This window comes from Mastigoproctus giganteus, chromosome 13 (genome assembly GCF_048544385.1).
Source record: "Mastigoproctus giganteus isolate SK-2022 chromosome 13, ASM4854438v1, whole genome shotgun sequence".
NCBI lineage: Eukaryota > Metazoa > Arthropoda > Arachnida > Uropygi > Thelyphonidae > Mastigoproctus > Mastigoproctus giganteus.
The window spans coordinates 105,428,933-105,453,036 of NC_143587.1; the positions used below are offsets into that span (position 1 = coordinate 105,428,933).

General features: G+C 37.4%; 1 protein-coding gene across 2 annotated transcripts in view; it reads left to right on the top strand.

Annotated features, from left to right (window-relative positions):
* The window catches only part of Nup205 (nuclear pore complex protein Nup205), a 738,550-nt gene that overhangs the window by 210,139 nt on the left and 504,307 nt on the right, over positions 1-24,104 (top strand). For both annotated transcript variants that reach the window (XM_090387115.1, XM_090387116.1), the window contains exon 12: positions 8,615-8,765. In XM_090387115.1, the coding sequence (XP_090243241.1) occupies positions 8,615-8,765 (151 nt within the window). The remainder of the gene's footprint in view (positions 1-8,614; positions 8,766-24,104) is intronic.

Here is a 24,104-nt window from a genome sequence, read left to right on the forward strand (position 1 = left end):
TGCTAAATCTCTGGAAAATAGTTCATTGAGAAGGCTGGGTTAAAGAAAGATTACTGAGTGTAGCAAAAAAGGTAATCAGTTGTTTTTCCTTGTAATTTTTAATTCTGGTCTGAAAGATATTCTCTTCTGATAAGGAAAAAAGGTTTATATGAATGAGTTCACATGCATTCAGTTGTAAGCCAGTACATATGCAAAGGCTGTTAAAATATATATCCAAAACTATATATATTTTCCAGCTGTGAAGTACAAGCTCCAAAAAAGCATGTTTTGCTATTTTATTTACTTAATTGTCATATTATATTGTACTTTATAAGTAGTTTAATATTCCTAATTATTCTCTTTTTTTTTAATTTAGATAGAGTTTTTTGTAGGTTACTACTTAATATTTGTAAAACCATTGTTTCATTCGAAACAATATTTTTAAGTATCAAGAGGGCCAAGAAATTAGGTGCAACTCAGTGTTCTGATGGGGCATATGAGAGTTTGAAGAGTTGGGTAGATGCCCTTGAAGGTATTAAAATGGGGGACCCATCAGGATCTAAGCAGCCCAACTCAAAGGCAGAGCTTACTTTTGTGCATTAGGCAACACAGCACCAATCTCCAAGGCAGAATGTGCTGGTCCCACAGGAATTAGTCATTGTTGGTATTCTATTGTCAGGGAGTCAGGTAATATATTGTGTAAAAAGGATAGGTGGAATAAGGACCAGGGTATTGTCTGCCAGGGGCAGAGGTTGTTGATGTTGTAGAACAGATATCATCTTTTAAGGGCATAAAGGGTGATATTGCTGTACACATTGGCACTAATGACATTAAGAGTAGGAGATCTGCAGATTTACTTAACAGGTATAGGTCAATGCTGAAAAAAAGTTGAGTTAGGGTTAAATTTGAAAGTGTCTGCACTTCTGCCCAGACATGATAGGAGAGAGTATGAAGAGAGCTTATCAATCAGTTTGGACCTGGAGGGATTGTGCAAGGCTCATGGGGTAGAATTTTACTCAGTGTGGTATGTGCTTGTTAACAGGAGAAATTATTTCTACAGGGATGGGACACACTTAAATAGAAAGGGTGCAAGAGTGTTTGCTGATGCTATTGAGGCATCGCTAGGTGGGTCGAAAAACCTACTATCCTAGGGAGATTCACAGACTTAAAGGTTAAAAGTAGCTGCAGGCAGAGGTGAAAAAGTGATTCTTGCACTGTATCTATTAAAATGGGCAGCGGCCTGGAGGACTGTTGCCAGTCATCATGAAACAAATAAATATATGGGATGTATTAGGGTAACTAAGAATATGTGCATGTATACTTGCATGTATACCACTGCTAGAAGTATAGTAAATAAATTTGATGAATTTTAAGTTCTGGTCAAAACATCAAAGGCGCATGTTGTTGGGATATCAGCGATGTGGTGTCAAACAGATATTAGGAATGCAGAATTGAAATTTGGGGACTGCAATGTATACAGAAAGGATAGATAGGATAATAAGGGAGGAGGAGGGGTTATGCTATTAATTAAGAAAAACATAAAATCTAAGGAAGTGCATCCAGCTGACGTAGATGGACATTGCAATGTTGAGTCAGTTTGGTGTGATAAAAGAACTGGGAAAAGGAAAATGAGAATAGGAGTGTGTTATACAGGTCTAATGAGTACAACAAACAGTTATACAGTGAAATAGAATGGGCCAGTAAATCAGATTGTGTTATAATAGGGGATTTTAATTTCCCAGATATTGACTGGAACTTGGGTTGGTCACTTGCACACTAGCAAGACTTTTGTGGATTTATTGGATGATTGTTTTCTGCAGTAGCATATTCAAGAGGCAACCAGAGAGTGTAATACTCTTGATCTGGATATCAGCAGTGATTATTTGTGCATTAAGAATTTGTACATAAAGGAACTGCTAGGTGGCATTGATCACAATGTACTGATGTGGAATTTACTTAAAGATAATGACTACTGAGACCATCGTAGTCACCTTTACAAAAGGTGACTACGATGGTCTGGGAGAGTTTTTAAACTCTAAACAGTGGTACCAACTGATGATATTAACAACAGCAAATTCTAAGTGGAAAGCATTAAAGGAACTAATCGTGGAAGGTAGTAGGCTTTTTATACCAATTGAGAAATATTAGCATTAGCATTAGTAGAGGCATATGACAAGAAAGCAAGCTTATTCAGCATCAGCCAAAAAAAAAAAAAAAAAAAACACACACAACCACTACTCCCATTTCACCCCTCCGTTCGTTCGAAATACCAGTCCAGCTGAGCCTTAAATTTGTTTAGGCTATCAACTTCAACAACAAGTGATGGAAGTCTATTCCACAAACCAACTGCCCGCTGGCTAAAGGCAAATTTCCGCACATCTATCCGACATCCGTCCTTCCTCAATTTGAATTTATGCCCTCTCAGGTGATTATTCTGAGCAAGAGGAAGAATCCCATCGGCATTGAGCATGCTCAAGCCATTCAAAGCCTTACACACCTCGATCAGATCACCTCGCCGATGCCTAGTCTCCAGACTCTGTAATTTGCAAAACTTAAGCCTTTCTTCGTAAGAGAGCAACCCTTTGTTCCATTCACTAATCTTGTTGCCCTTCTCTGTACTCGTTCCAGCAGTTCTACATCCTTCTTGAAATGAGGCCTCCAGACCTGTATACAGTACTCAAAGTGTGGCCTGACCAATGCCTTATACAAGGGAATAATCAGATCCCTATCCCTGCTAGAAAAATTCCTGTATATCATTGACAATACACCATGAGCTACTCTTGTAGCTCGTCTGCACTGCTCAGAGAACTTCATATCTGCCTGCACAATTACCCCCAGGTCCTTTTCATTCTCTACCACTGTCAGCGTAGTACCACAGAGTTGATACGTTGATCTGGGGTTACTGTTTCCCATATGTAGTACTTTACATTTGTCAATGTTAAACTTCATTTGCCACCTCTCAGCCCATCTGCTCAACCTTTCCAGATCCTGTTGCAGCAGCATAGCATCAGTAGTGTCCTTACCAACCCTGCCAACCTTTGTATTGTCTGCAAACTTGGGTATTAAGCTTGATATACCATCATCAATATCATTTATAAATACAGAAAACAACAATGGACCCAACACTGAACCCTGAGGAACTCCACTAATAACATTAGTCCACGTTGAGCAGTGTCCATTGATTACCACTCTCTGTCTTCTGCCACTCAACCATCCCTTTATCCATAGCAGCAATTTGCCTCCAATGCCACACTGCTCCAATTTGTGCAGCAGTTTACCATGCGTAACAGTATCAAAAGCCTTTCTAAGATCCAAATATATAATATCAAAGTCATTCCCTGCATCCAGTTCTTTTGTGACTACATCATAGTATCCAATCAAATTGGTCAGACAAGACCTGCCCTTAACAAAACCATGCTGTGTCTGAGCTATAACTGAATTCTTGCCTAGATGATCCTGCAGTGATTCTTTAACCAGTGCCTCCATTAACTTTCCTGGAAGCGAAGTTAAACTAACAGGTCTATAATTACTTGTGTCAGCCTTTGATCCTCCTTTGTGAATTGGGGTTACATTTGCACATCTCCAATCTATGGGTACCTCCCCTGAGTCCAAAGAAGCTCTCATAATTATGGCTAAGGGTTTGCTTACTTCCTTTGCTGCCTCCTTTAATATAACTGGATAGATCCCATCCACCCCAGGTGCCTTTTTTATGTTTATCCTCAACAATTTCTCCTCCACTTTCCTCTCAGTTATTAGAAAATCATCTAGCTCACTGCCAATGTTTACTTCATCTACGACATTCCCCTTCCTGAATAACTCCTCATGTGTGAATGTAGATGCAAAATACTTGTTTAGATTGTTAGCCACCTGAGTAGGATCCTCAACTGTTGAACCATCAACATCCAGTGGACCAATCTGATTCATCCCTTTCCTTCATGAGTTTAAATAGGTAAAGAACTCTTTTCTGTTTTTCTTTGCATCCTTTGCCAAGGATTTCTCATAATCTGCCTTTGCCTGCCTAATCTCCTTTGTGACATGATTACAGACCAACTTATATCTATCATAGGCTTCCATGTCACCCATTAATTTGTATGTATTCCATGCATTTTTCTTCTCTGCAATATGTCTCATTAGGTCATCTGACAACCATTTAGGCCTGAACCTTGAACAATATTTCTTGGTTGGTATGTAAAGCCTAGTGGCTTCCAAGATTAGTTCCTTGAATTCTTCCCATTTTGAATTTGCTGTTGGTAACATCATCAGTTGATCCCACTGTATAGAATTTAAGTACTGTCTCAGACCATCATAGTCGCCCTTACGAAAGCAAAAACCCTTCCCTTTACCTCTGATGGTAGTTACCTCCTTGAGTAAATCCCACTTCAGCACACTGTGATCACTGCCACCTAGTGGTTCCTTTATCTGCAGATTCTTAATGGATGAAGAATCACTACTGATAATCAGATCAAGAGTATTACTCCCTCTAGTTGCCTCCCGAACATGCTGGTGTAGAAAACAGTCATCCAATAAATCCACAAAAGCCTTGCTAGTGTGTGAGTGACCAACCCACAAATTCCAGTCAATATCTGGGAAATTAAAATCTCCCATTATAAGACTCTCTGATTTACTGGCCCATTCTATTTACCTGTACAGTATCTTATTATACTCATCAGAGTCATTAGGCCTATAGCACACTCCTACTCTCAATTTTGATTTACCTATGCTTATGTCACACCAAACTGACTTGACACTGCCCTGTCCATCGATGTCGACTGGCTTCACTTCCTTGGATTTTATGTGTTTCTTAACTAATAGCATAACCCCTCCTCCCTTCCTATCCTGTCTATCCTTTCTGTAGACGTTGTACTCCCCAAATTCCAGTTCTGCATTCCTTATATCTGTGTGACACTACGTCTCTGATATCCCAACAATATCTGCCTTTGATGTTTTGAGCAATTCATCAAATTTATTTACTAAACTCCTAGCATTGGTATACACGCAAGTATGCATGCACCTGTTTCTATTCTTAGCTACCCTAACACAACCCATGTGTTTACTTGTAACGCAATGACTTCTAGCAGTCTCTGAAATATCCTACATCTTGTTTTTCAGGCTTCTGCTCATTCCAATAGAAGCAGTGCAAGAATCTCTTTCACCTCTGCCAGTGGCTACTGTTAATCTATTAGTCTTTGTCTCCCTCCAAGCTAGCAGTTTTCCGACCCACCTAACACTGTCTCGATAGCATCAGCAAATATTCTTGCACCCTTTCTATTTAAGTGTATCCCATCCCTGTAAAAGCAGTCTTTCCTGTTAACAAGTACAGACCAGGCTGAAAAAATTCTACCCCTTGAGCCTTGCACAATCTTTCCAGGGTCGAATTCATCGACAAGGCTCTCATCATATACTCCCTCCTATCGTGTCTGGGCAGAATTCCAGACACTTTCAAATTCAACCCTACTTCACGGCTTTTTTTCGACAGTGATCTGTACTTTTAAGTAATTCCGCTGGTCATGGTTTAGTCGTTTAGTCATGGTTAAGCCTAAACCTTGACATATTGTCAAGGTTTAGGCTTAAATGGATGTTGGATGAGTTAATGAGACTAGTGGCAGTATGGCAAACCAGTAGAGTGAAAAAGAACTCAACCAAATAAAATTGGTTGAGTGGACTCGTGACAGAGAAGAAAAATGTATGGGATGCATATAAATTACCAGTTGACACAGAAGACTATGGCAGATATAAGCTAGTCTGTAATTAAGTTACAAAGGAGAGTAAGCAAGCGAAGGAAGATTTCGAGAAATCTTTGGCAAAGGATGCTAAGAAAACCACAAGGACTTCTTTACTTATATAAATTCTAAAAGAAGGGGATGAATCAGATTGGTCTACTTGATATTGATGGTTCGGCTGTTGATGATCCTTCTCAGACAGCTGATAATCTGAATGAGTATTTTGCATATACATTCATACATGAGGAATTCTGTAGCGAAGTGGAGGCCAGAAGCTTATCAGACTCTAACAGGGAGTTAAATGATTTTGTAATAACTGAGAGCAAAGTGGAGGAGAAATTGTTGAAGTTAAACATTAGAAAGGCACCTCGGCTGGATGGGATCTATTCAGTTATATTAAAGGAGGTGGCAAATGAAGTAAGCAAACCTTAGCCATAGTTATAAGAGCCTCCTTGGACTCAGGGGAAGTCCCCACAGATTGGAGATGTGCAAATGTATCCTCAATTCACAAAGGCGGATCTCAGCTTGGCACGAGTAATTACAGATCAGAATAGTTTAATTTCTGTTCCGTGGACAATAGTGGAGTCACTGGTTAAAGATGCATTTCCGGATCATAGACAAGACTGCAGTAATAATACAGCACTTCAGACGGAGCATGGGTTTGTTAAGGAAAAATGTTGTCTGAAAAATTTGATCGTATACTATGATGTGGTTACAAGGGAACTGGATACAAAAACTAATTTTTATATCATATACTTGGATTTCAGAAAATCTTTTTACACTGTTACGCATGGAAAACTACTGTACAAATTGGAGCACTTATTAAATAGTTGCTACAATGGATAAAACGCTAGTTGAGTGGAGAAGACAGAGTGGTAATAAATGGATGTGGCTCTTCAATGACTATTGTTATTAGTGGAGTCCTCCAGAGTTTGGTGTTGGGCCCACTGTTGTTTTCTATATTTATCAGTGATATTGATAAATATAATTGATAAATGTACAAAAGGATATCAGGCTTAGTTTGCAGATGATACAATGGTTGGCAGGGTTGTTAATGACAGTAAGGGCAGTGTGCTACTGCAACAGGATCTAGAAATTTGGGCAGATATGCTGAGAAGTGGCAACTGAAGTTTAACATTGACAAATTCAAACTACTGCATATGGATACAAGGGTGATTATCCCTTTGCATAAGACAATGGTCAGGCCATGCTTTGAGTTCTGCGTACAGGTCTGGAGGTGTCATTTTAGGAAGGATGTAGAGTTGCTTGAGAATGTAGGGCAAGATTAGTGAGGGGAACAAAGGGGTCCTCTTACCAAGAAAAGCTTAAGTTCCACAAATTGCAGCAGCTAGAGACTAGGCACCTGTGAGGTGATCTGATTGAGGTGTATAAAGCCTTGAATGGGTTGAGAATGTTTAATTCTGTTGGGATTCTTCCACTTGCTCAGATTACGAACCTGAGGGGGGCATAATTTCAAATCGAGGAAAGACAGTTCTAGAATAGATGTGTGGAAATTTCTCTTTAGCCAGCGGGTGGTTAATTGCTGGAACAGACTTCCATATGTCGTTGTGGCAGTTGATAGCTTAAATAAATTCAAGGAGGAACTGGGTAAAACTTTTAGATTGAATGGATGTCTGAAATTTTTTTTTTTTTTTTTTTTGACTGATGCTACATAAGCTCTTATGCTTGCGTTCTTGCATCACATGCCTCTATTACTGTTACTAATAGTAATATTACTATTACTATTTAATTTTCTAATAGTTGATTCCAATGGAATATGGGCTGTCCTATTTCTGGGATATAAATGTATTAATTTGTATAAATTAATCGTTTCAGTATTCATCCCAATTTTATCTTTTAATCCTTTTAATTTTAATATTGTTTTTAATATTTTTAATTGTGATTTTAATAGTGATTTTAATTATTTGTTATTGGAAGCAGTTTTAACTATTTATTCTGATATAATGTCTTCTCACACTCATCGTCTTGCTGCGATGGCTTGATGTGTTTCGGGGTCGTGTTGGGCTTTCGATTCTGTTGCGCATCAGATTTGGTCGTGTCTGTATGAGTGAGGGAATTCATTAATTCATTTTTTTCATCTTATTTTTTTCGTCACATATGGGAGAGAATTGACTGGAAGCATTCCACTAGAAAGATTGATGTAATCTCTTATTTTTTAATATATTAAAAAATTGTGGAAGTTATTGAACCCTGTAGCTCTGAAGTTTTTACTAGGGACATAAATGTGTACTTTGCCTTTATAAAATTAAAAAAAGAAAAAAAAACCCAGTTTATTGAAATGCATAGAGGTGGGATCATAATTATGGGCCTACTATAGTGCAGGTTGATACAATCAATATATAATAAAAACTAAATACAGTAGTAATGAACAATAAAACAAAATACAACTTGTGAAGCACTTTTCCATTAAAGGAAGTGAAGTTTAGCAGCACAGAAAGCTTCCTATTGACAGTCCTCTTTCCCCATGAACTGATAAGTTTATGTGGAATTGTCTCACTACCAGAATATTATTGAAGTACTTGAGAGAATTTGATTTTCTCTTACCATCTGCTTATGAATTAATGTTATTTGCTGTCCTTTTGTACATCCCACATTTATTATTTATGCATATTATCTGTTTACAACTATTCCAGAAGTTGTACGTGATTGAAAGACTCATGAATTTTATAGAAGTGAATTATAGAAGTGTATTATATGAAACGTATTTGTCACATGGTTGTATCAAATTGTTATCACAGATTCTTATTATTTTTGGTTATTGGTAGTTAAATTAATTTTTCTTATAAGATTATCAGTGTTTATCTTATGCTTCATTGTATTTCTGGTGATCTTGAATCACAATTTTTTAATAATCTAGTTTATTTTAAGTCCATTGACTTTTATTCTCGTTTTAGATATCTCTTTATAAGTTCCTCCGTCTAGCCGGAGATCTTCTCCCAGCTCCACTGTTTGTTCCTTATGTTCAGATGCTGATTAGTCTTTCTGGGAACAGAGTTTGTGCTCATCACTGTTTCTCTTTACTGAAGATGAATGGAAGAAATGCAGGTAAAAATAGAGATTTTTTTGTTGAATAATACATTATTAAAGTTACACATGCTTCTTATAATGATCATTCATAATGATTCATTATGTTTGTATTAGTTTGTTATACTGTGTTTCTAATACAAGACATTTGATGAATAGTATTTTGTATGGATCTCCTTAAAAAAAAAAATATATATATATATATATATGTATATTATAATTATTATTTATTTTTTTTTTTTTTGTATTAGTATTAGCAATGGCCACATGGTGCAAGGAAGCCTATGACTTATGCTGCAACAGCCAAAAAAAAAAAATAATAATAATAATAAAATAAAATAACAAAAATAAATAAAATAAAATAAAACAACAAAAAAATAAAATAAGAATAAAAATATAATAAGAGAAAAGGAAATAGACAGCATATGCTTTTCCCTCCTCCCATAGGTAATTATACAGCTGACCTTTGTATTTTCCCAAACTTTTAGCCTCTACCATCCATGTAAGTAACTTATTCCAGTAATTTTTAACTCGCTGGCTAAAATAAAACTTCCTGAAATCCACTCTAAACATCTCCCCCCCATAACTTGAAATTATGGCCTCTTGTTCTAGAATTATTTATAACAGTGAAAATTTCATCCTCATTCATTTTACATACGCTTCACTGAGCCTTCAGACTCAATCAAGTCTCTTCTAAGGTGTCCAGTTTCCATGCTCTGCAACCCACATATTTGAAGTCTTTCCTCATATGGACACCCTTTTGCCCATCTCACCCGGCGAGTTACCTGTCTTTGGACCTTTCAAGAAGCACAATGTCTTTCTTTAGGTGTGGTCTCCATACTTGAACAGAGTATTCCAAGTGTGGTCTAACAATAGCCTTATATAATGGCATTATGACCTTATCTCTACTCACAGTTCGATAAATCTTAGATAGGACACCACGAGCCTTCCTTGCAACCAGTCTACAATGCTCAGAGAATTTTGTGTCTGACTATATCGTAATACCCAAGTCCCTTTCATCTTCTACTGGCTTTAGTTCAACTCCACCAAGTGTATAAGTTATTTTGGGGTGTTACTGTTCCCCAGGTGCAATACCTTACACTTTGCTAGATTAAATCAAAGCTGCCATTTTTCTGGCCGTCCCTGAAGTCACTCTGAAGAAGCTCTGTTTTGCCGTTATCATTAACTACTCTACCAATCTTAACATCATCTGCAAATTTAGACATCATGCCCTTATCCCTTCATCGATGTCATTTATGAAAATCAAAAACAGTGGTGGTCCTAATACTGATCCTTGGGGAACCCCACTTCTTACGTCAACCCAATCTGAGGAATAACCATTTATCACAATCCTCTGCCTATTGCTCTGAAGCCTTCCAGCTATACATCTAAGGATTTTCCATGTGATTCCAACCTGTTCCAGTTTATAAAGTAACTGCTCATGTGGGACTGAGTCAAATGTTTTGCTGAAATCCAAATAAACAATGTTGAAATTATTCCCTAAGTCCAGCTCTCTATTCCTTACGTCCAGTAATAAAATACTTTTTGAATTCATTTTACTCATTACTTCAATAAAACTTCATTAGACCAAGTTTAATGTGGAGAAGTGGAACAAAAATCTTCATTCAATCCACTAATGGACCATCCTACACAGTAGTCATTAAATAAGTACTGTACTGTTTGATCCAGAAAGTTTAATATATGATAAATGACATGTAGCTTTTTGGGGTTAAATGGACCCCTTTATTGGCAATTCTAACAGGATAAAGACATTAGATACAAAATTTTTAACGAATACAGAGTTGTGCGTGCATGAGATTAAACATTCAACTACTAGGTTGCTGCTCATTGTTATTGCACGGATGTGTGTGGATTTGCTGCCAGCATTTGTCCAGTTTCAAGATATTGGCCTCTATGATAGGGTATAGCCTTGTGCCATTGCAGCAATTCATAGTTCTCGAATTGCACAAGATGTTAAGTGACTCTAGCCAGAGGCAGTGGCGAAAGTGTCGGGATTGGTCAATCACTTCGTAATTGCACTTGGGGTTATGGTCATGATGGGTCGACCAGAAGTGTTCCGCGATTGCGGACTGGTTAGTCTCACCCATTTACCTATGTACCATAGTCATTCCTGGCTCATATGTGCTTTTTTTTCTTTTTTTTTTTTTTGGTAGAATTTCTTTGGTAGAATAGTTGCCCCATAGGCATAGAAAACAATATTTTGTGAACCCTCTTTGCATTCCCATTAACATTCCAATGATTTTATGTCACTGCTGCTAGTATTCTATTGAGTGTTGTATTGAACTGCTTCATGTGTGTTTTCACATTATTGTATGTTTCCTCTAGATGAATAGCGTGAGTAGTGGGGATGGATGGCTTTTAAGTTCTCCTCATGCAAGAGAACACCTTAAGAAATGCTATTTAGATGTGATGTGTACTTTTGACAATTCCCTAAAAAAGTTCATTGATATAATGGCAGTAGCAGAGCAAACTGTTAATGTAAAGAATGTCACCAAAAGTTTTTTATTTTTATTTTTTATAGTTAGACACTTTGATGTTCTTAACCAAGTGTTTCTAATTAGGCCATTCAACTCATGCTCCATATCTAATGCCTCTTCATCAGTCGTGTACTCAAGACCAACTGAAGTTTTCAAGTGTCCAGTAATTCACACCATCATCTCATTCCATTTGTTTTTGAAAGAATCTGGTTTGTGCTGAATCAAGGTTCAGATAAATAATCTTGTGCTTGTTCTTAACTGAGAATCCAAATTTCACTCCCATCATGGGTATGGTGAATGGCATCAACGTTTTCCTTTTGTCCAACCAGTTACCTAATCCATTTGAACAAGCAGTACAAATAACATCTGGTGCCCGTATCTCATTGTGTTCACCTAGAGACAGCCAAAGTATAACTGGTAAATTTTCTGAATATCTGCTGTGATGTGCATTATTGTGATTTAGTTAATGTAGAGCCATGCTCATAGAATTTATTGGGATGATTTTTACACTTTTGAGGTGACAATGAATGTTTGTCAGTAATTCACATCTTACCTGAAACTGTTTATAATCAAATAATTAGATTATGAAACAATAAATATACATATAATTATATTCATGAAGAGATACCAATGGTATAATCACTCCTGTTGTTCACATATTTGGTCTCATCACAAAAACTAGACTTGCTAGAGGAAAACTTCTCTGTAACAGATTCTGTAATCAGTGGCCACAGATTTATTTAATCCAGACATTTTTTCCTAAAAAATGCTTGTTGATCTGTGTTTTCTGGAGGTACAGAAACCTACAGTAAGTATAAAATAGTCTGCAGTCAAGTCACTTAGGGAGGTAGATAAAGACAAGCTAAAACACAGTTATGAGACATTATTGGCTAAGAATTAGCAAAGAATTCTCTTCTTATTTTAATACTAGAAGGAAAGAATGAAATACATTTGGCCCACTTTATCAGCAACCCAAACAGGCTGTTCAGGTTGCTGACAGTAAATAAGTATTTTGTGTTTACATTTGCACATGAAAAAATTTTTGGGATTGGGATACTTAGAGCTAAATGATTTTGTGATAACAGAAGAAAGTGGCAGAAATATTGTTGAAACTGAAAATAAATAGGCCACATGTGGCAATGGAATATATTCAATTGTATTAATAGAAGCTGAAAATAGTGGTAAGCACACACATTTTGCCATAATTATGAGAACATCCTTGGATTTGGGATGGTCCCTATATACTGGAGATGGGCAAACATATTTCCTGTTTTGAAACTTGAAATAGTGACCTGCAATTTTAGGAGTGGAGCCATATGGCAATTACAGAATGGATTTGTTAAGATGATCATGCCTCATCATTCTGATTAACTGCTATGAAGCCATTACAATGCAACTAGATGCAAAGAATAAATTTGATATCACGTACAGTGGGACCTCTATATAACGAAATCAATCGTTCCCTTGAAAAAATTCGTTATAAAGAAATATGACCTTTTCAACAATGAAAAATACTGTAAATTTAGAAATATAGTAAAAGATAGGAAAGAAGTGGGAATGAATAAATTTTCTAACATTTTAAAACAATTTATTAATACATACATATTAAGAAATGACTATGACTACTTACATGATGCTGACAATTTATTAGTATACTTTTAAGAATTATGTTGTAATATATTTGGTTATTTTTTGTTGTACACTGGATTATATTGTACACTGTTCATAAAAATGTTTGTATTTATTTAAACTTTAAACACACATATATTAGCATTAGCATTAGCAGAGGCATATGATGCAAGAAAGCAAGCTTATTCAGCATCAGCCAAAAAAAACAAAAAAAAAAAAAAAAAAAACCCACTCCCATTTCACCCCTCCGTTCGTTCGAAATACCTGTCCAGTTGAGCTTTAAATTTGTTTAGGCTATCAACTTCAACAACCAGTGATGGAAGTCGGTTCCACCAACCAACCACCCGCTGGCCAAAGGCAAATTTCCGCACATCTATCCGACATCCGTCCTTCCTCAATTTGAATTTATGCCCTCTGAGGTGATTATTCTGAGAAAGATGAAGAATCCCATTGGCATTGAGCATGCTCAAACCATTCAAAGCCTTATACACCTCTTATCAGATCACCTCGCCGGTGCCTAGTCTCCAGACTCTGTAATTTGCAAAACTTAAGCCTTTCTTCGTAAGAGCAACCCTTTGTTCCATTTACTAATCTTGTTGCCCTTCTCTGTACCCGTTCCAGCAGCTCTACATCCTTCTTGAAATGAGGCCTCCAGACCTGTATACAGTACTCAAGATGTGGCCTTACCATTGCCTTATACAAGGGAATAATCACCTCCTTATCCCTGCTAGAAAAATTCCTGTATATCATTGACAAGACACCATGAGCTACTCTTGCAGCTCGTCTGCACTGCTCAGAGAACTTCATATCTGCCTACACAATTACCCCCAGGTCCTTTTCATTCTCCACCACTGTCAGTGTAGTACTGCAGAGTTGATACGTTGCTCTGGGGTTACTGTTTCCCATATGCAGCACTTTACATTTGTCGATGTTAAACCTCATTTGCCACCTCTCAGCCCATCTGTTCAACCTGTCCAGATCCTGTTGCAGCAGCATAGCGTCAGTATTGTCCTTAACGACCCTGCCAACCTTTGTATCATCTGCAAACTTGGACATTAAACTTGATATCCCATCATCAATATCATTCATAAACACCGAAAACAACAACGGACCCAACACTGAACCTTGAGGAACTCCACTAATAACATTAGTCCACGTTGAGCAGTGTCCATTGATTACCACTCTCTGTCTTCTGCCACTCAACCATCCCCTTATCCATAGCAGCAATTTGCCTCCAATGCCACACTGCTCCAATTTGTGCAGCAGTCTTCCATGTGCAACAGTATCAAAAGCCTTTCTAAGATCCAAATATATAATATCAAAGTTATTCCCTGCATCCAGTTCTTTTGTGACTACATCATAGTATCCAATCAAATTGGTCAGGCAAGACCTGCCCTTAACAAAACCATGCTGCGTCTGAGCTATAACTGAATTCTTGTCTAGATGATCCTGCAGTGCTTCTTTAACCAGTGCCTCCATTAATTTACCTGGAACAGAAGTTAAACTAACAGGTCTATAATTACTTGTGTCAGCCTTTGAACCTCCTTTGTGAATTGGTCACATTTGCACATCTCCAGTCCATAGGTACCTCCCCTGAGTCCAAGGAAGCTCTCATAATTATGGCTAAGGGTTTGCTTACTTCCTTTGCTGCCTCCTTTAATATAACTGGATAGATCCCATCCACCCCAGGTGCCTTTTTTATGTTTATCCCCAACAATCTCTCCTCCACTTTCCTCTCAGTTATTACAAAATCATCCAGCTCACTGCCAATGTTTACTTTACCTACATCATTCTCCTTCCTGAATAACTCCTCATGAGTGAATGTAGATGCAAAATACTCGTTTAGATTGTTAGCCACCTCAGCAGGATCCTCAACTGTTGAACCATCAATATCCAGTGGACCAATCTGATTCATCCCTTTCCTTTTCGAGTTCAAGTATGTAAAGAACTCTTTTCTGTTTTTCTTTGCATCCTTTGCCAAGGATTTTTCATAGTCTGCCTTTGCCTGCCTAATCTCCTTTGTGACTTGGTTACAGACCAACTTATATCTATCATAGGCTTCCATGTCACCCATTAATTTGTATGTATCCCATGCATTTTTCTTCTCTGCCACATGTCTCATTAGTTCATCTGACAACCATTTAGGCCTAAACCTTGAACAATATTTCTTAGTTGGTATGTAAAGCCTGGTAGCCTCCAAGATTAGTTCCTTGAATGCTTCCCATTTTGAGTTTGCTGTTGGTAACATCATCAGTTGGTCCCACTGTATAGAATTTAAATACTGTCTCAGACCATCATAGTCGCCTTTACGAAAACAAAAACCCCTCCCTTTACCTCTGATGGTAGTTACCTCCTTGAGCAAATCCCACTTCAACACACTGTGATCACTGCCACCTAGTGGTTCATTTATCTGCAGGTTCTTAATGCATGAGGAATCACTACTGATAATCAGATCAAGAGTATTGCTCCCTCTCGTTGCCTCACGAACATGCTGATGTAGAAAACAATCATCCAATAAATCCACAAAAGCCTTGCTAGTGTGCGAGTGACCAACCCACAAATTCCAGTCAATATCTGGGAAATTAAAGTCCCCCATTATAAGACTCTCTGATTTACTGGCCCACTCTATTTCCCTGTACAATATCTTATTATACTCATCAGAGTCATTAGGCCTATAGCACACTCCTACTCTCAATTTTGATTTCCCTATGCTTATGTCACACCAAACTGACTCGACGCTGCCCTGTCCATCGATGTCGACTGGCTTCACTTCCTTGGACTTTGTGTTTCTTAATTAATAGCATAACCCCTCCTCCCCTCCTGTCCTGTCTATCCTTTCTATACACATTGTATTCCCCAAATTCCAGTTCCGCATTACTTATATCTGTGTGACACCACGTCTCTGATATCCCAACAATATCTGCCTTTGATGTTTTGAGCAATACCTCAAATTCATCAAATTTATTTACCAAATATTTTCTGTTACTTTTTCTTCCAACTGAAGGCTTCGATGCAGAGTTTCAAATGCTGCCAACATTTGTTTGGAAGGTTTAATATTGCCCTCATTTTCAACCCACATTGTCAATATTGTCACTAGTCCTTTAAATATGCTCCAAAAAGTTGTCATCACTCGGATATTCAGCTACTATGACATCATTATCAACTCCTAAAAATTCATCAAGAACAATTTCTCCACTGATCAAAGCTCACTTGGAATTCTTCCTAAGATTGCTCAATGTCTTCTAGTAGTGCATCCCTCTCATTTCTGTTAATCAGCATTTTAGCAAAACCTGCTTTTGCGGAACAATTCTTAATCATTGTTTCCATCACATCTTGACTCCACACTTTCGCCAACTCCGATATGCACATCCGCAAATCTATAACAGAATCTATAGGTTGGTTAGTTTCTATTCTCAGTATAATTTTTTTTCAGTATGCACCTTCAGTAGTGCATTTTTTCAAATTCTTCTTAATGCCTTGGTCCATTGGCTGCAGTTAAGATGAATTATTCAGAAGGAAGAAAACAAACTTCACACTTCTAAGTTTCGAAATTACAGAGTGAAGGTGGGCAGGGCAGTTGTCAACAATCAACGTGATTTTTATGTTTTCTTTCGCCCTCTTTCTATCGAAAATTAAAATCCACTGCTCACAAATTTTGCTTATTCAAAGTTTTTTGTTGTAGTTGTAGTCCAACTGTAACGAATTACTCCTTTGAAACATCAGCGTTATTTACTTTTGCCTATTACCAAAAACTTCAGTTTTTCATTACCAGCCATATTTGCAACCAAGAGTGTAATTCTCTCATTACTATTTTTATCACCTAAACATTTATTACCTTTAAAATTCAGTGTCTTGTTTGGCAAACATTTAAAAAATAGACGTTTCATCAACGTTGAATATGGCTTTGGACTTGTAGTCCTCCATAATTTTTTTAAAAACTGTTTCTTTCCAATGAGTACTGTCTTCGATTGCAACTCCACTTTCATCAGAAATAACTTTTTCGAGTAAGCCATGGCGCTCTTTAAATTTGTCCAGCCAACCAGAACTGGCTTGGAATGTTTTGTGCCCCAGAAAAGATGCATACTCCATGGCCTTTTCTTTTATCAATAGCACTGATGTCGGCATGTTTTGGTCGTAAATCAACTTCATCCACTTAAAGGCGCCTCCGTAGCCAGGTGGGAAGGAGCAGCAGTGCGTAGCACACGCTTCTTGATTAGACCGGAGTTCGAGCCTGTCACCACCAAATACGGAGGATGTGGAAAGGTCAGGGAATGACCACCACATATTCCCGGAGCAATATGGCCTTAGTTGCTAATGCTCCAAAAAACCAAAAAACAACAACAATCATCCACTTAAAAACTGCTTCATCTATATCTTTCCAAAGGCATAATTTCGCATGCTTCCGATGGGTCTCGTTTCCTCAAACAGTTTGAGAATCAAAACAGGGTTTTTCAGAATGGTTGACACACTACTGGCAGGGACATCAGATTTTAAAGTGATTTCTTTTTTTAATGCCGTGATCCACTTTTAACGCCCGTTAAGCATTCCCAATTTTTCACACTACACTTGAGGATTTCCTCTTAGACACTGTAAGGTTACTTGCACAGCAGTTAAAACAAAGCTGAAATTAGGGACCACTTGTAGTTACCATGTAAGGAGAGACAGGTGATTTTTAGTGAAAGTGTGGATGACTCATTTCTTCGAAACAACAAATGAATTTCTGAGATAAAGGAAAATCACTCTCTCCTAATTCTCTAATAGGATGCTTATGGGAGAAAATAGGTTAACCAGAGCCAATGCCTGCATTGGGAATATGCCTTAATCTTTGCCAATGGCTGTGCACAGCTGACCAGCGAGACTTCGCGGCATATTGCTCTTATAAGTTGTATAGGCTTTACTTCTTTGTAGCCATTGCTGGCCCACTGCTGGGCAAAGGCCTCTCTCAAACTTCAATCTTTTTCTATCCTGCACCGTAGTTGGCCAGTTTCTTCCTGCAGGGTTTTACAGGTACCATTAAATTGTGAAACATTTTAGCTCTTAATTTGTGGAATTAATGTCTTTAGCTATTAAAAGCTAAAGAGATTAATGCTTAATCCTTTTAGTTCTTAATTTGTGCTTTCTACAGCATCAGCTTTATTGCCTAAAGGCCTGAGGTGTGAACAGTGTGTACCCAGGTCATTCGAAATCAGTTCGTTATATGGAAATTTTCTTTTTATAGAGAAACTGTTTTTAATGTAATGACAAAGGGGAAATCAAAAAAGTTCGCTACATAGAAAATTTTGCTATATGGAAGTTCGTTAAAGAGAGGTCTCACTGTACTTATATTTATATATCAGTAAGTCCTTTGATACTATACTGCAGGTGCAATTGTTGTATAAATTGGAGTAATGTGGCATTGGAGGCAAGTTATTGCTATTTGAGTTTTTTTATATTAAAGAACCAGCACAAGACAGTATGGTTATTAATGGGCACTCTGTTCTTGGACTAATGTTATTTGTAGAGTACCTCAAGGTTCAGTACTCCCTTACAGTTTTCAGAATTGATTAATTATATTGATGAAGGCTTATCAAGCTTAATGTCCATTTTTGCAGATGATACAAAGGTTGGTGGGGTGGTTAATAACAGAAATTATGGTCCTGTTACTACTCAACAAGATCCAGGAAAATTAGGCAGGCATGCCGAGAAGTGACAGTTGAGGTTTAACATTAATATATGCATGATACTGTTTATAGGTAGCACATTACTGCACCTTTGTGTGTTGTCTGAGCAAGGATACTATTAGCGTTCATTAGGGTATATGCGATTTTAATCAGCGTTCATTAGGGTATATGCGATTTTAATCAGCGTTCATTAGGGTATATGCAATTATGGCAAGTCACCATTAGTGCTTCTGAGATTAGGGCAAGTGAGACTAAACCATTATGCAGTGGAGCTGTTGGTGTACTGGTCAGTTAGATGAAATCAAGGACGTTATCCAGCAGTATAGGTCTGTCAAGCAAACTCCTCAAGAGACCTATATAACTTCGATCATCACCCAAATTTCAAAATTATACACTTTTCTGGAAACAAATGGAATTTCTATCACAATTTCATTACTATATCTGTCACTCTAGATCAGAAATAAACAATGTTGCTACACAGCTCAAACATTTCTGTCTTATTGTGAGATATGAATGCCTATCATCTTTTGTAGGGACCTATTTATATGTGTAGTAGAGATAACATGAGGGAAATCTTCTTGATCGGCCAAACCTGAATTATTAAACACCAGGCTTCATACTTTAGTTTGCCTGTAGATATTGTATTACTTCTGCAGTATATTTATCAGCATATTCTCTATCCATTTATCCCAAGAGGGCATGCTCTTTGTTAAGTGATCTTCATAATAGCGATAATATTTGAATTGTACTTGCATTGCTGCTAACTCTCCAGATTTACAATGGAGAATCTGTTTTTTTCCCTTGATTTGACCTTTCTTTATGTCAGCATTGTAATATAGTGGGTGAAAAACTCAGTTTTTATCTGTATATATTTCTTTTTATTTTTCTTTTCAATGTTAAAATTCAGGCAGTAGTCTACTTTTCAAAATAGAAATGCATTATCTTTTGCAATGAAATTTTGTAACACCTGTGTATTGAAAAGCTAATTGGCAAAATCTTTCAGTAAGATGCTAAATGTGATTTAAAATTTAAGAAGACATAAAAGCAAGATTTTCCATATATTGTAAGAACTGAAAAAAGTAATATTTGCCTTGTGTACTGTATATAGATGTGATTTTTTTCAATTTCAAGTGGTGGGAAGCATGATGTAAACAGACATTTGCAAACAAATAAGCATGATGGCATAGAAAGAATACAAAACTAGATATTGCATTCCATGGTGACATTGATATCATATGTGCCAAACGTTTATTTGCGTCTTTTGTCAGAGAATATAATCTTCCTTTGAGTTGTGCAGAGGAGAGATGCATTGTTCAGAAAAATGTCTCCTGATAGTGAAATAGAAAAAAAGAAATACTAAGGTCCTGTTATGAAATTGTGGAAGAACAAAAACAGCAGGCATTGTCATTGTCGGCAAAATTACACAGACATCAAGTGAAGAGGTGGTGATGGCTATGAAAAATGGTCCATTTTTGATTTCAGACTATATCCCATTTTGAAAGCGGTTTGCCCTCAGTGCCAGTATTGAAAAGTGACTCTGCAACATTGGACAGCTTCTTTTGAACAATCTGAAATCATGTGGGATTCTTTCAAAAAACTTTTGCACATTGACAATGTGCCTATTATGATATGTCTAGAAACTGGAGTAGCAAAGGTAAAAAGAAGTTTGAGCAGTTTGTGGTAATCAGCTGTTCTTATCTTATTAATTTGTGTACTGAAAAGGGAGCTGCATGCCTTTCTGTGAAAATAGATGAATACTTGGTGGAAATTTACTATTTAGAAAGAAGTGCTAAAAGAAAAGATAGATTTAAACAATTTCATTTGATGCATTCCACAGAAAATAAAAAAGATTTTGAAGAATGTGTGTACACGTTAGACAATTGTGGTTAAAGGTGTAACTAGACTATTAGAAAAGTGGCAGCCTTTGACGAGTCTGTTTAAAGAAGTTAGAAGTGCTGATAAAAGCAATATTAGCAGTTTTGACAATTAACAAATTGAAAGTACAAGTGATTGCCAGTGAGTGGTGCTGACTCATGTTCATATCTAGTTCATGATCCAAAAAAGTTTTGAAAGGAAAATTGAATTCAAGAAAAGGAACTTCTGAATTGCAAGCTTCTAGTAAATTCAATCCTAAAGAAGACAGGCAAATTAAAATTCTAGGCATGCTATCCTCACTTGTGTGGAAAGCCTGTTCATGTTTCTTTATTCTAGCTAGAATGAAGTTATTGCTTGTTTCTTTTAAATGTTATGCTGCTTGAAAAGCCAAACATAGCTCTTAATCCACCATACCTCACACCAAGTTCATTACATGACTAGGTATGTTGATGAATATTAAGTGGAAATTTATTTTACAAATAGTTTTCAAATCTTTCGCTTCCATTCTGGAAATTGATTTCCACAGCAGACTAAATCAGAAGGGTGATTCTGATGACTTAGTCATAGGCATTTGCCTGCTAGGGTCTTGGAAAGTTGGAGGAGAAAATACTTTACGACTGCATGTGACTCCATAGTGTACAAGTTACGAGGACCGGTATGAAAGTAATGTCTCCTAATCTTCTGCTTTCAAATGTGCCACTGTAGATCATTCCATGTATCACTGAGTGGTCACTAGAGTTTTCTGGTTTCACCATACTGAGTGGCACTGTGATCAATCTTGTGAGTGCAGCACACAGATAGTTCAAAATGGTGGAGGTTACAGATATACATATCAAGCAAAGAGTAGTGATTGAATTTCTTACCAAGGAGGAAATAATGTATATTGAAATTAATCTGTGTCTCATAAGCATTTGTGGTGACAATACTGTAGATGTGAGTACAGTTAGATGTTGGGTAAGACACTTTAAGAGTGGGACCGGCCGGTAATGTCAGGGACAACAGACAAGAGCCAGTGTGCTGATCAAAGAGGACCACCACATCACATCACATCACAACACGAGAATTGTGCAATGCAGTAGGTATAGGGAAACCTGCTGTGATAACCATCATTAAGAAACTAGGTTACAACAAGGTTTGCACCCGGTGGGTCCTGAAAATGCTGACACATGAGCACAAAGAAGCCCAGAAAATATCTGTATGGAACATCTTCAGGGCTGCTTTTCCTTCTCGAGAGTGAAGGAGGAGGTTTTATTTCATGCATAGTCACAGGTGACAAAACCTGGGTCCACCGTTATGACCCTGAAATGAAGAGACAGTCGACGGAGTGACACCCATCAAAATTCAGTGTGCAAGAAGTTAAAAAGACAGCATTCTGTTGGTAAAGTCATGGCGACAGTGTTTTCGGACAAACATGTGGGTCTTGCTTGTGGACTTGGAGCGTGACTCCACAATCAACTCAGATCCGTTATGTGGAAACATTGAAAAAGTTGAAAGCCCACATCCATAGAGTTTGACTGGACAAAAACTTCATTGAGGTTCTTCTTCATGACAACGCATGACTCCACACCAGTCTGTACACAATGGAGGCCATTGCAAAACTGGGATGTACTGTTCTTCCTTTCCTTACCCCTTTCATAGCCTGGATCTTGCACCTTCTGACTGTCACCTCTTAAACCTGCTGAAGGATGCACTCTATTGAACCCATTTTGCGGATGACAACTAGCTCAAGCACAGTGTTCGCAAAACCCCTTCTGGAGCAAGAGTAAGGACTTTTACAGGTTTGGAATACATTGTCTGGCTCAGAGATGGCAGCATAGAAAATGGTGATTTTGTGGAAAAATAACAGTGTTTATTAACGATTGAGGTTTAATTGATGTTTTAATTGATACTTGTAGGAATTAAATTTTCTCAGGAAAAAAATAAGTGGCATTACTTTCATGCTGCTCCTCATGCTATTGAAAAATTATGTTCTTATAAATGCTGAGGTAAGTAACACATTTCATCAATTGCACTACATCATTTTCAAATTTGAAAATTTCCTGGAGAGGTTTCCAGTGCTTCTTGGTGGTAAAATAAAGAAATTGATGTTTTGCAGCATCTGTTCTGTCAGTTTCAATGCAAGAACCTATTGGATGCTAAACATGCAGGTTATTATGAAAGAAGGAAGAATTGATGTACAGTGACCCTTGGCTGGGAAATTGACAAATATAACAATTATCCTAAGTCATTCTTGGGATAATTTTAACAGTTCCTCATAGTAATGCTGAGTGTGAGAAAATAGCTACCCAGGTGAAATTAAGATCTGAATTCACTTCTCTTTCTGGTGAAGCTTTAGAAATGCTCTTGTCAGCAAAGTCTGAACAGCAGTTGCTGTTATAAACAAAACTCCTACTCTCGATTTTGCTTTCCCAGTTCTTATGCCACACCATACTGATTTGACACTGCACTGTCCAGCCATTTCAGCTGGCTGTACTTCCTTTGATTTTATGTGTTTCTTAACTAATAGCATAACCCCTCCTCCCTTCCTATCCTGTCACATTGTATAACCCAAATTCCAGTTCTGCATTCCTTATATCTATGTGACACCATGTCTCTGATATCCCAAGAATATCTGCCTTTGATGTTTTGACTAAAACTTCAAAGGGGGGGGGGCGCAAATACTTCTCCTTCAACCCATTGATGGGCCCCTCAATTTAAATTCTCCTTCAACCCATTGATTAAATTGATGGGCCCCTCAATTTAAATCCTTTGAGGGCATCCACCCTGCCTTCAGGCTCTCATAAAGGCCCATAACATCGTTGAGTTGGCATCTGATTTCCACAAACTCCTTAAATCCACACACAAAGCCATTCATTCCCCTTGGTAATATCATGTCCTGTTCCTGATTGATCCACAAACATTAAACAAGCAGCACATTTCAAAAGGCTGTAATTCAGAGGACAATGCCCCACCCCCTCAGTTCTCCCCTGAGCCACAGCACTCCCATTAGCTTGAGCCTTTTGCTCTGCTGCTCTGGTTTGTGTTATGATTTCAATTCGATTTCAAATAAAATTTCAATACAAAAATATAACCCTAAACCTATATCCCAATGCAGTTATAACACTATATATATATATATGTTCAACTGCAAAACAAAATTGTGCATGGAATGATTTCTGAAACAGCTAAACGGATTGCAGAAAGGATGAAGCACAACAGGGATTCAGAGAAAGGCAAAGAAAAATTCTTGGATCGCATTTGGATCCACACTCACTAAAAACTCAAGTCTTGTTTTAGGACTTGAGTTCTTGGACCTAAATCAAATTTAGATATTTGGAAGTGAATTTAGATTTTGATTGGTAAGTATCCAAGCATAGAACCTTCAGTCTTCCATTGGATAGAGTAGGATGTTTCCTCATCAGATAATAAATCAGAAATTATAGCCGATTCTTTTGCCTACAATATTAGTGGTTAGAAGTTGCAGCACTGATTTTCAAAAGATTTACGTGCAAACTCTTATGAAGCAAAGGTCTTGTTGTAAACTGTATAAGTGCCTCCCTCACTTATATAATTTACCAATTTTTAGAGTGGAACTACAACCATTACAAATGTACCTAAAAGTACCAGATGTCCAGATGACATACCCTGATACATCTAAATTCTGAATCTCTGAATGCTATAATGGCTTTATACAGGGTGTCTCAAAACGTATTGGTAAA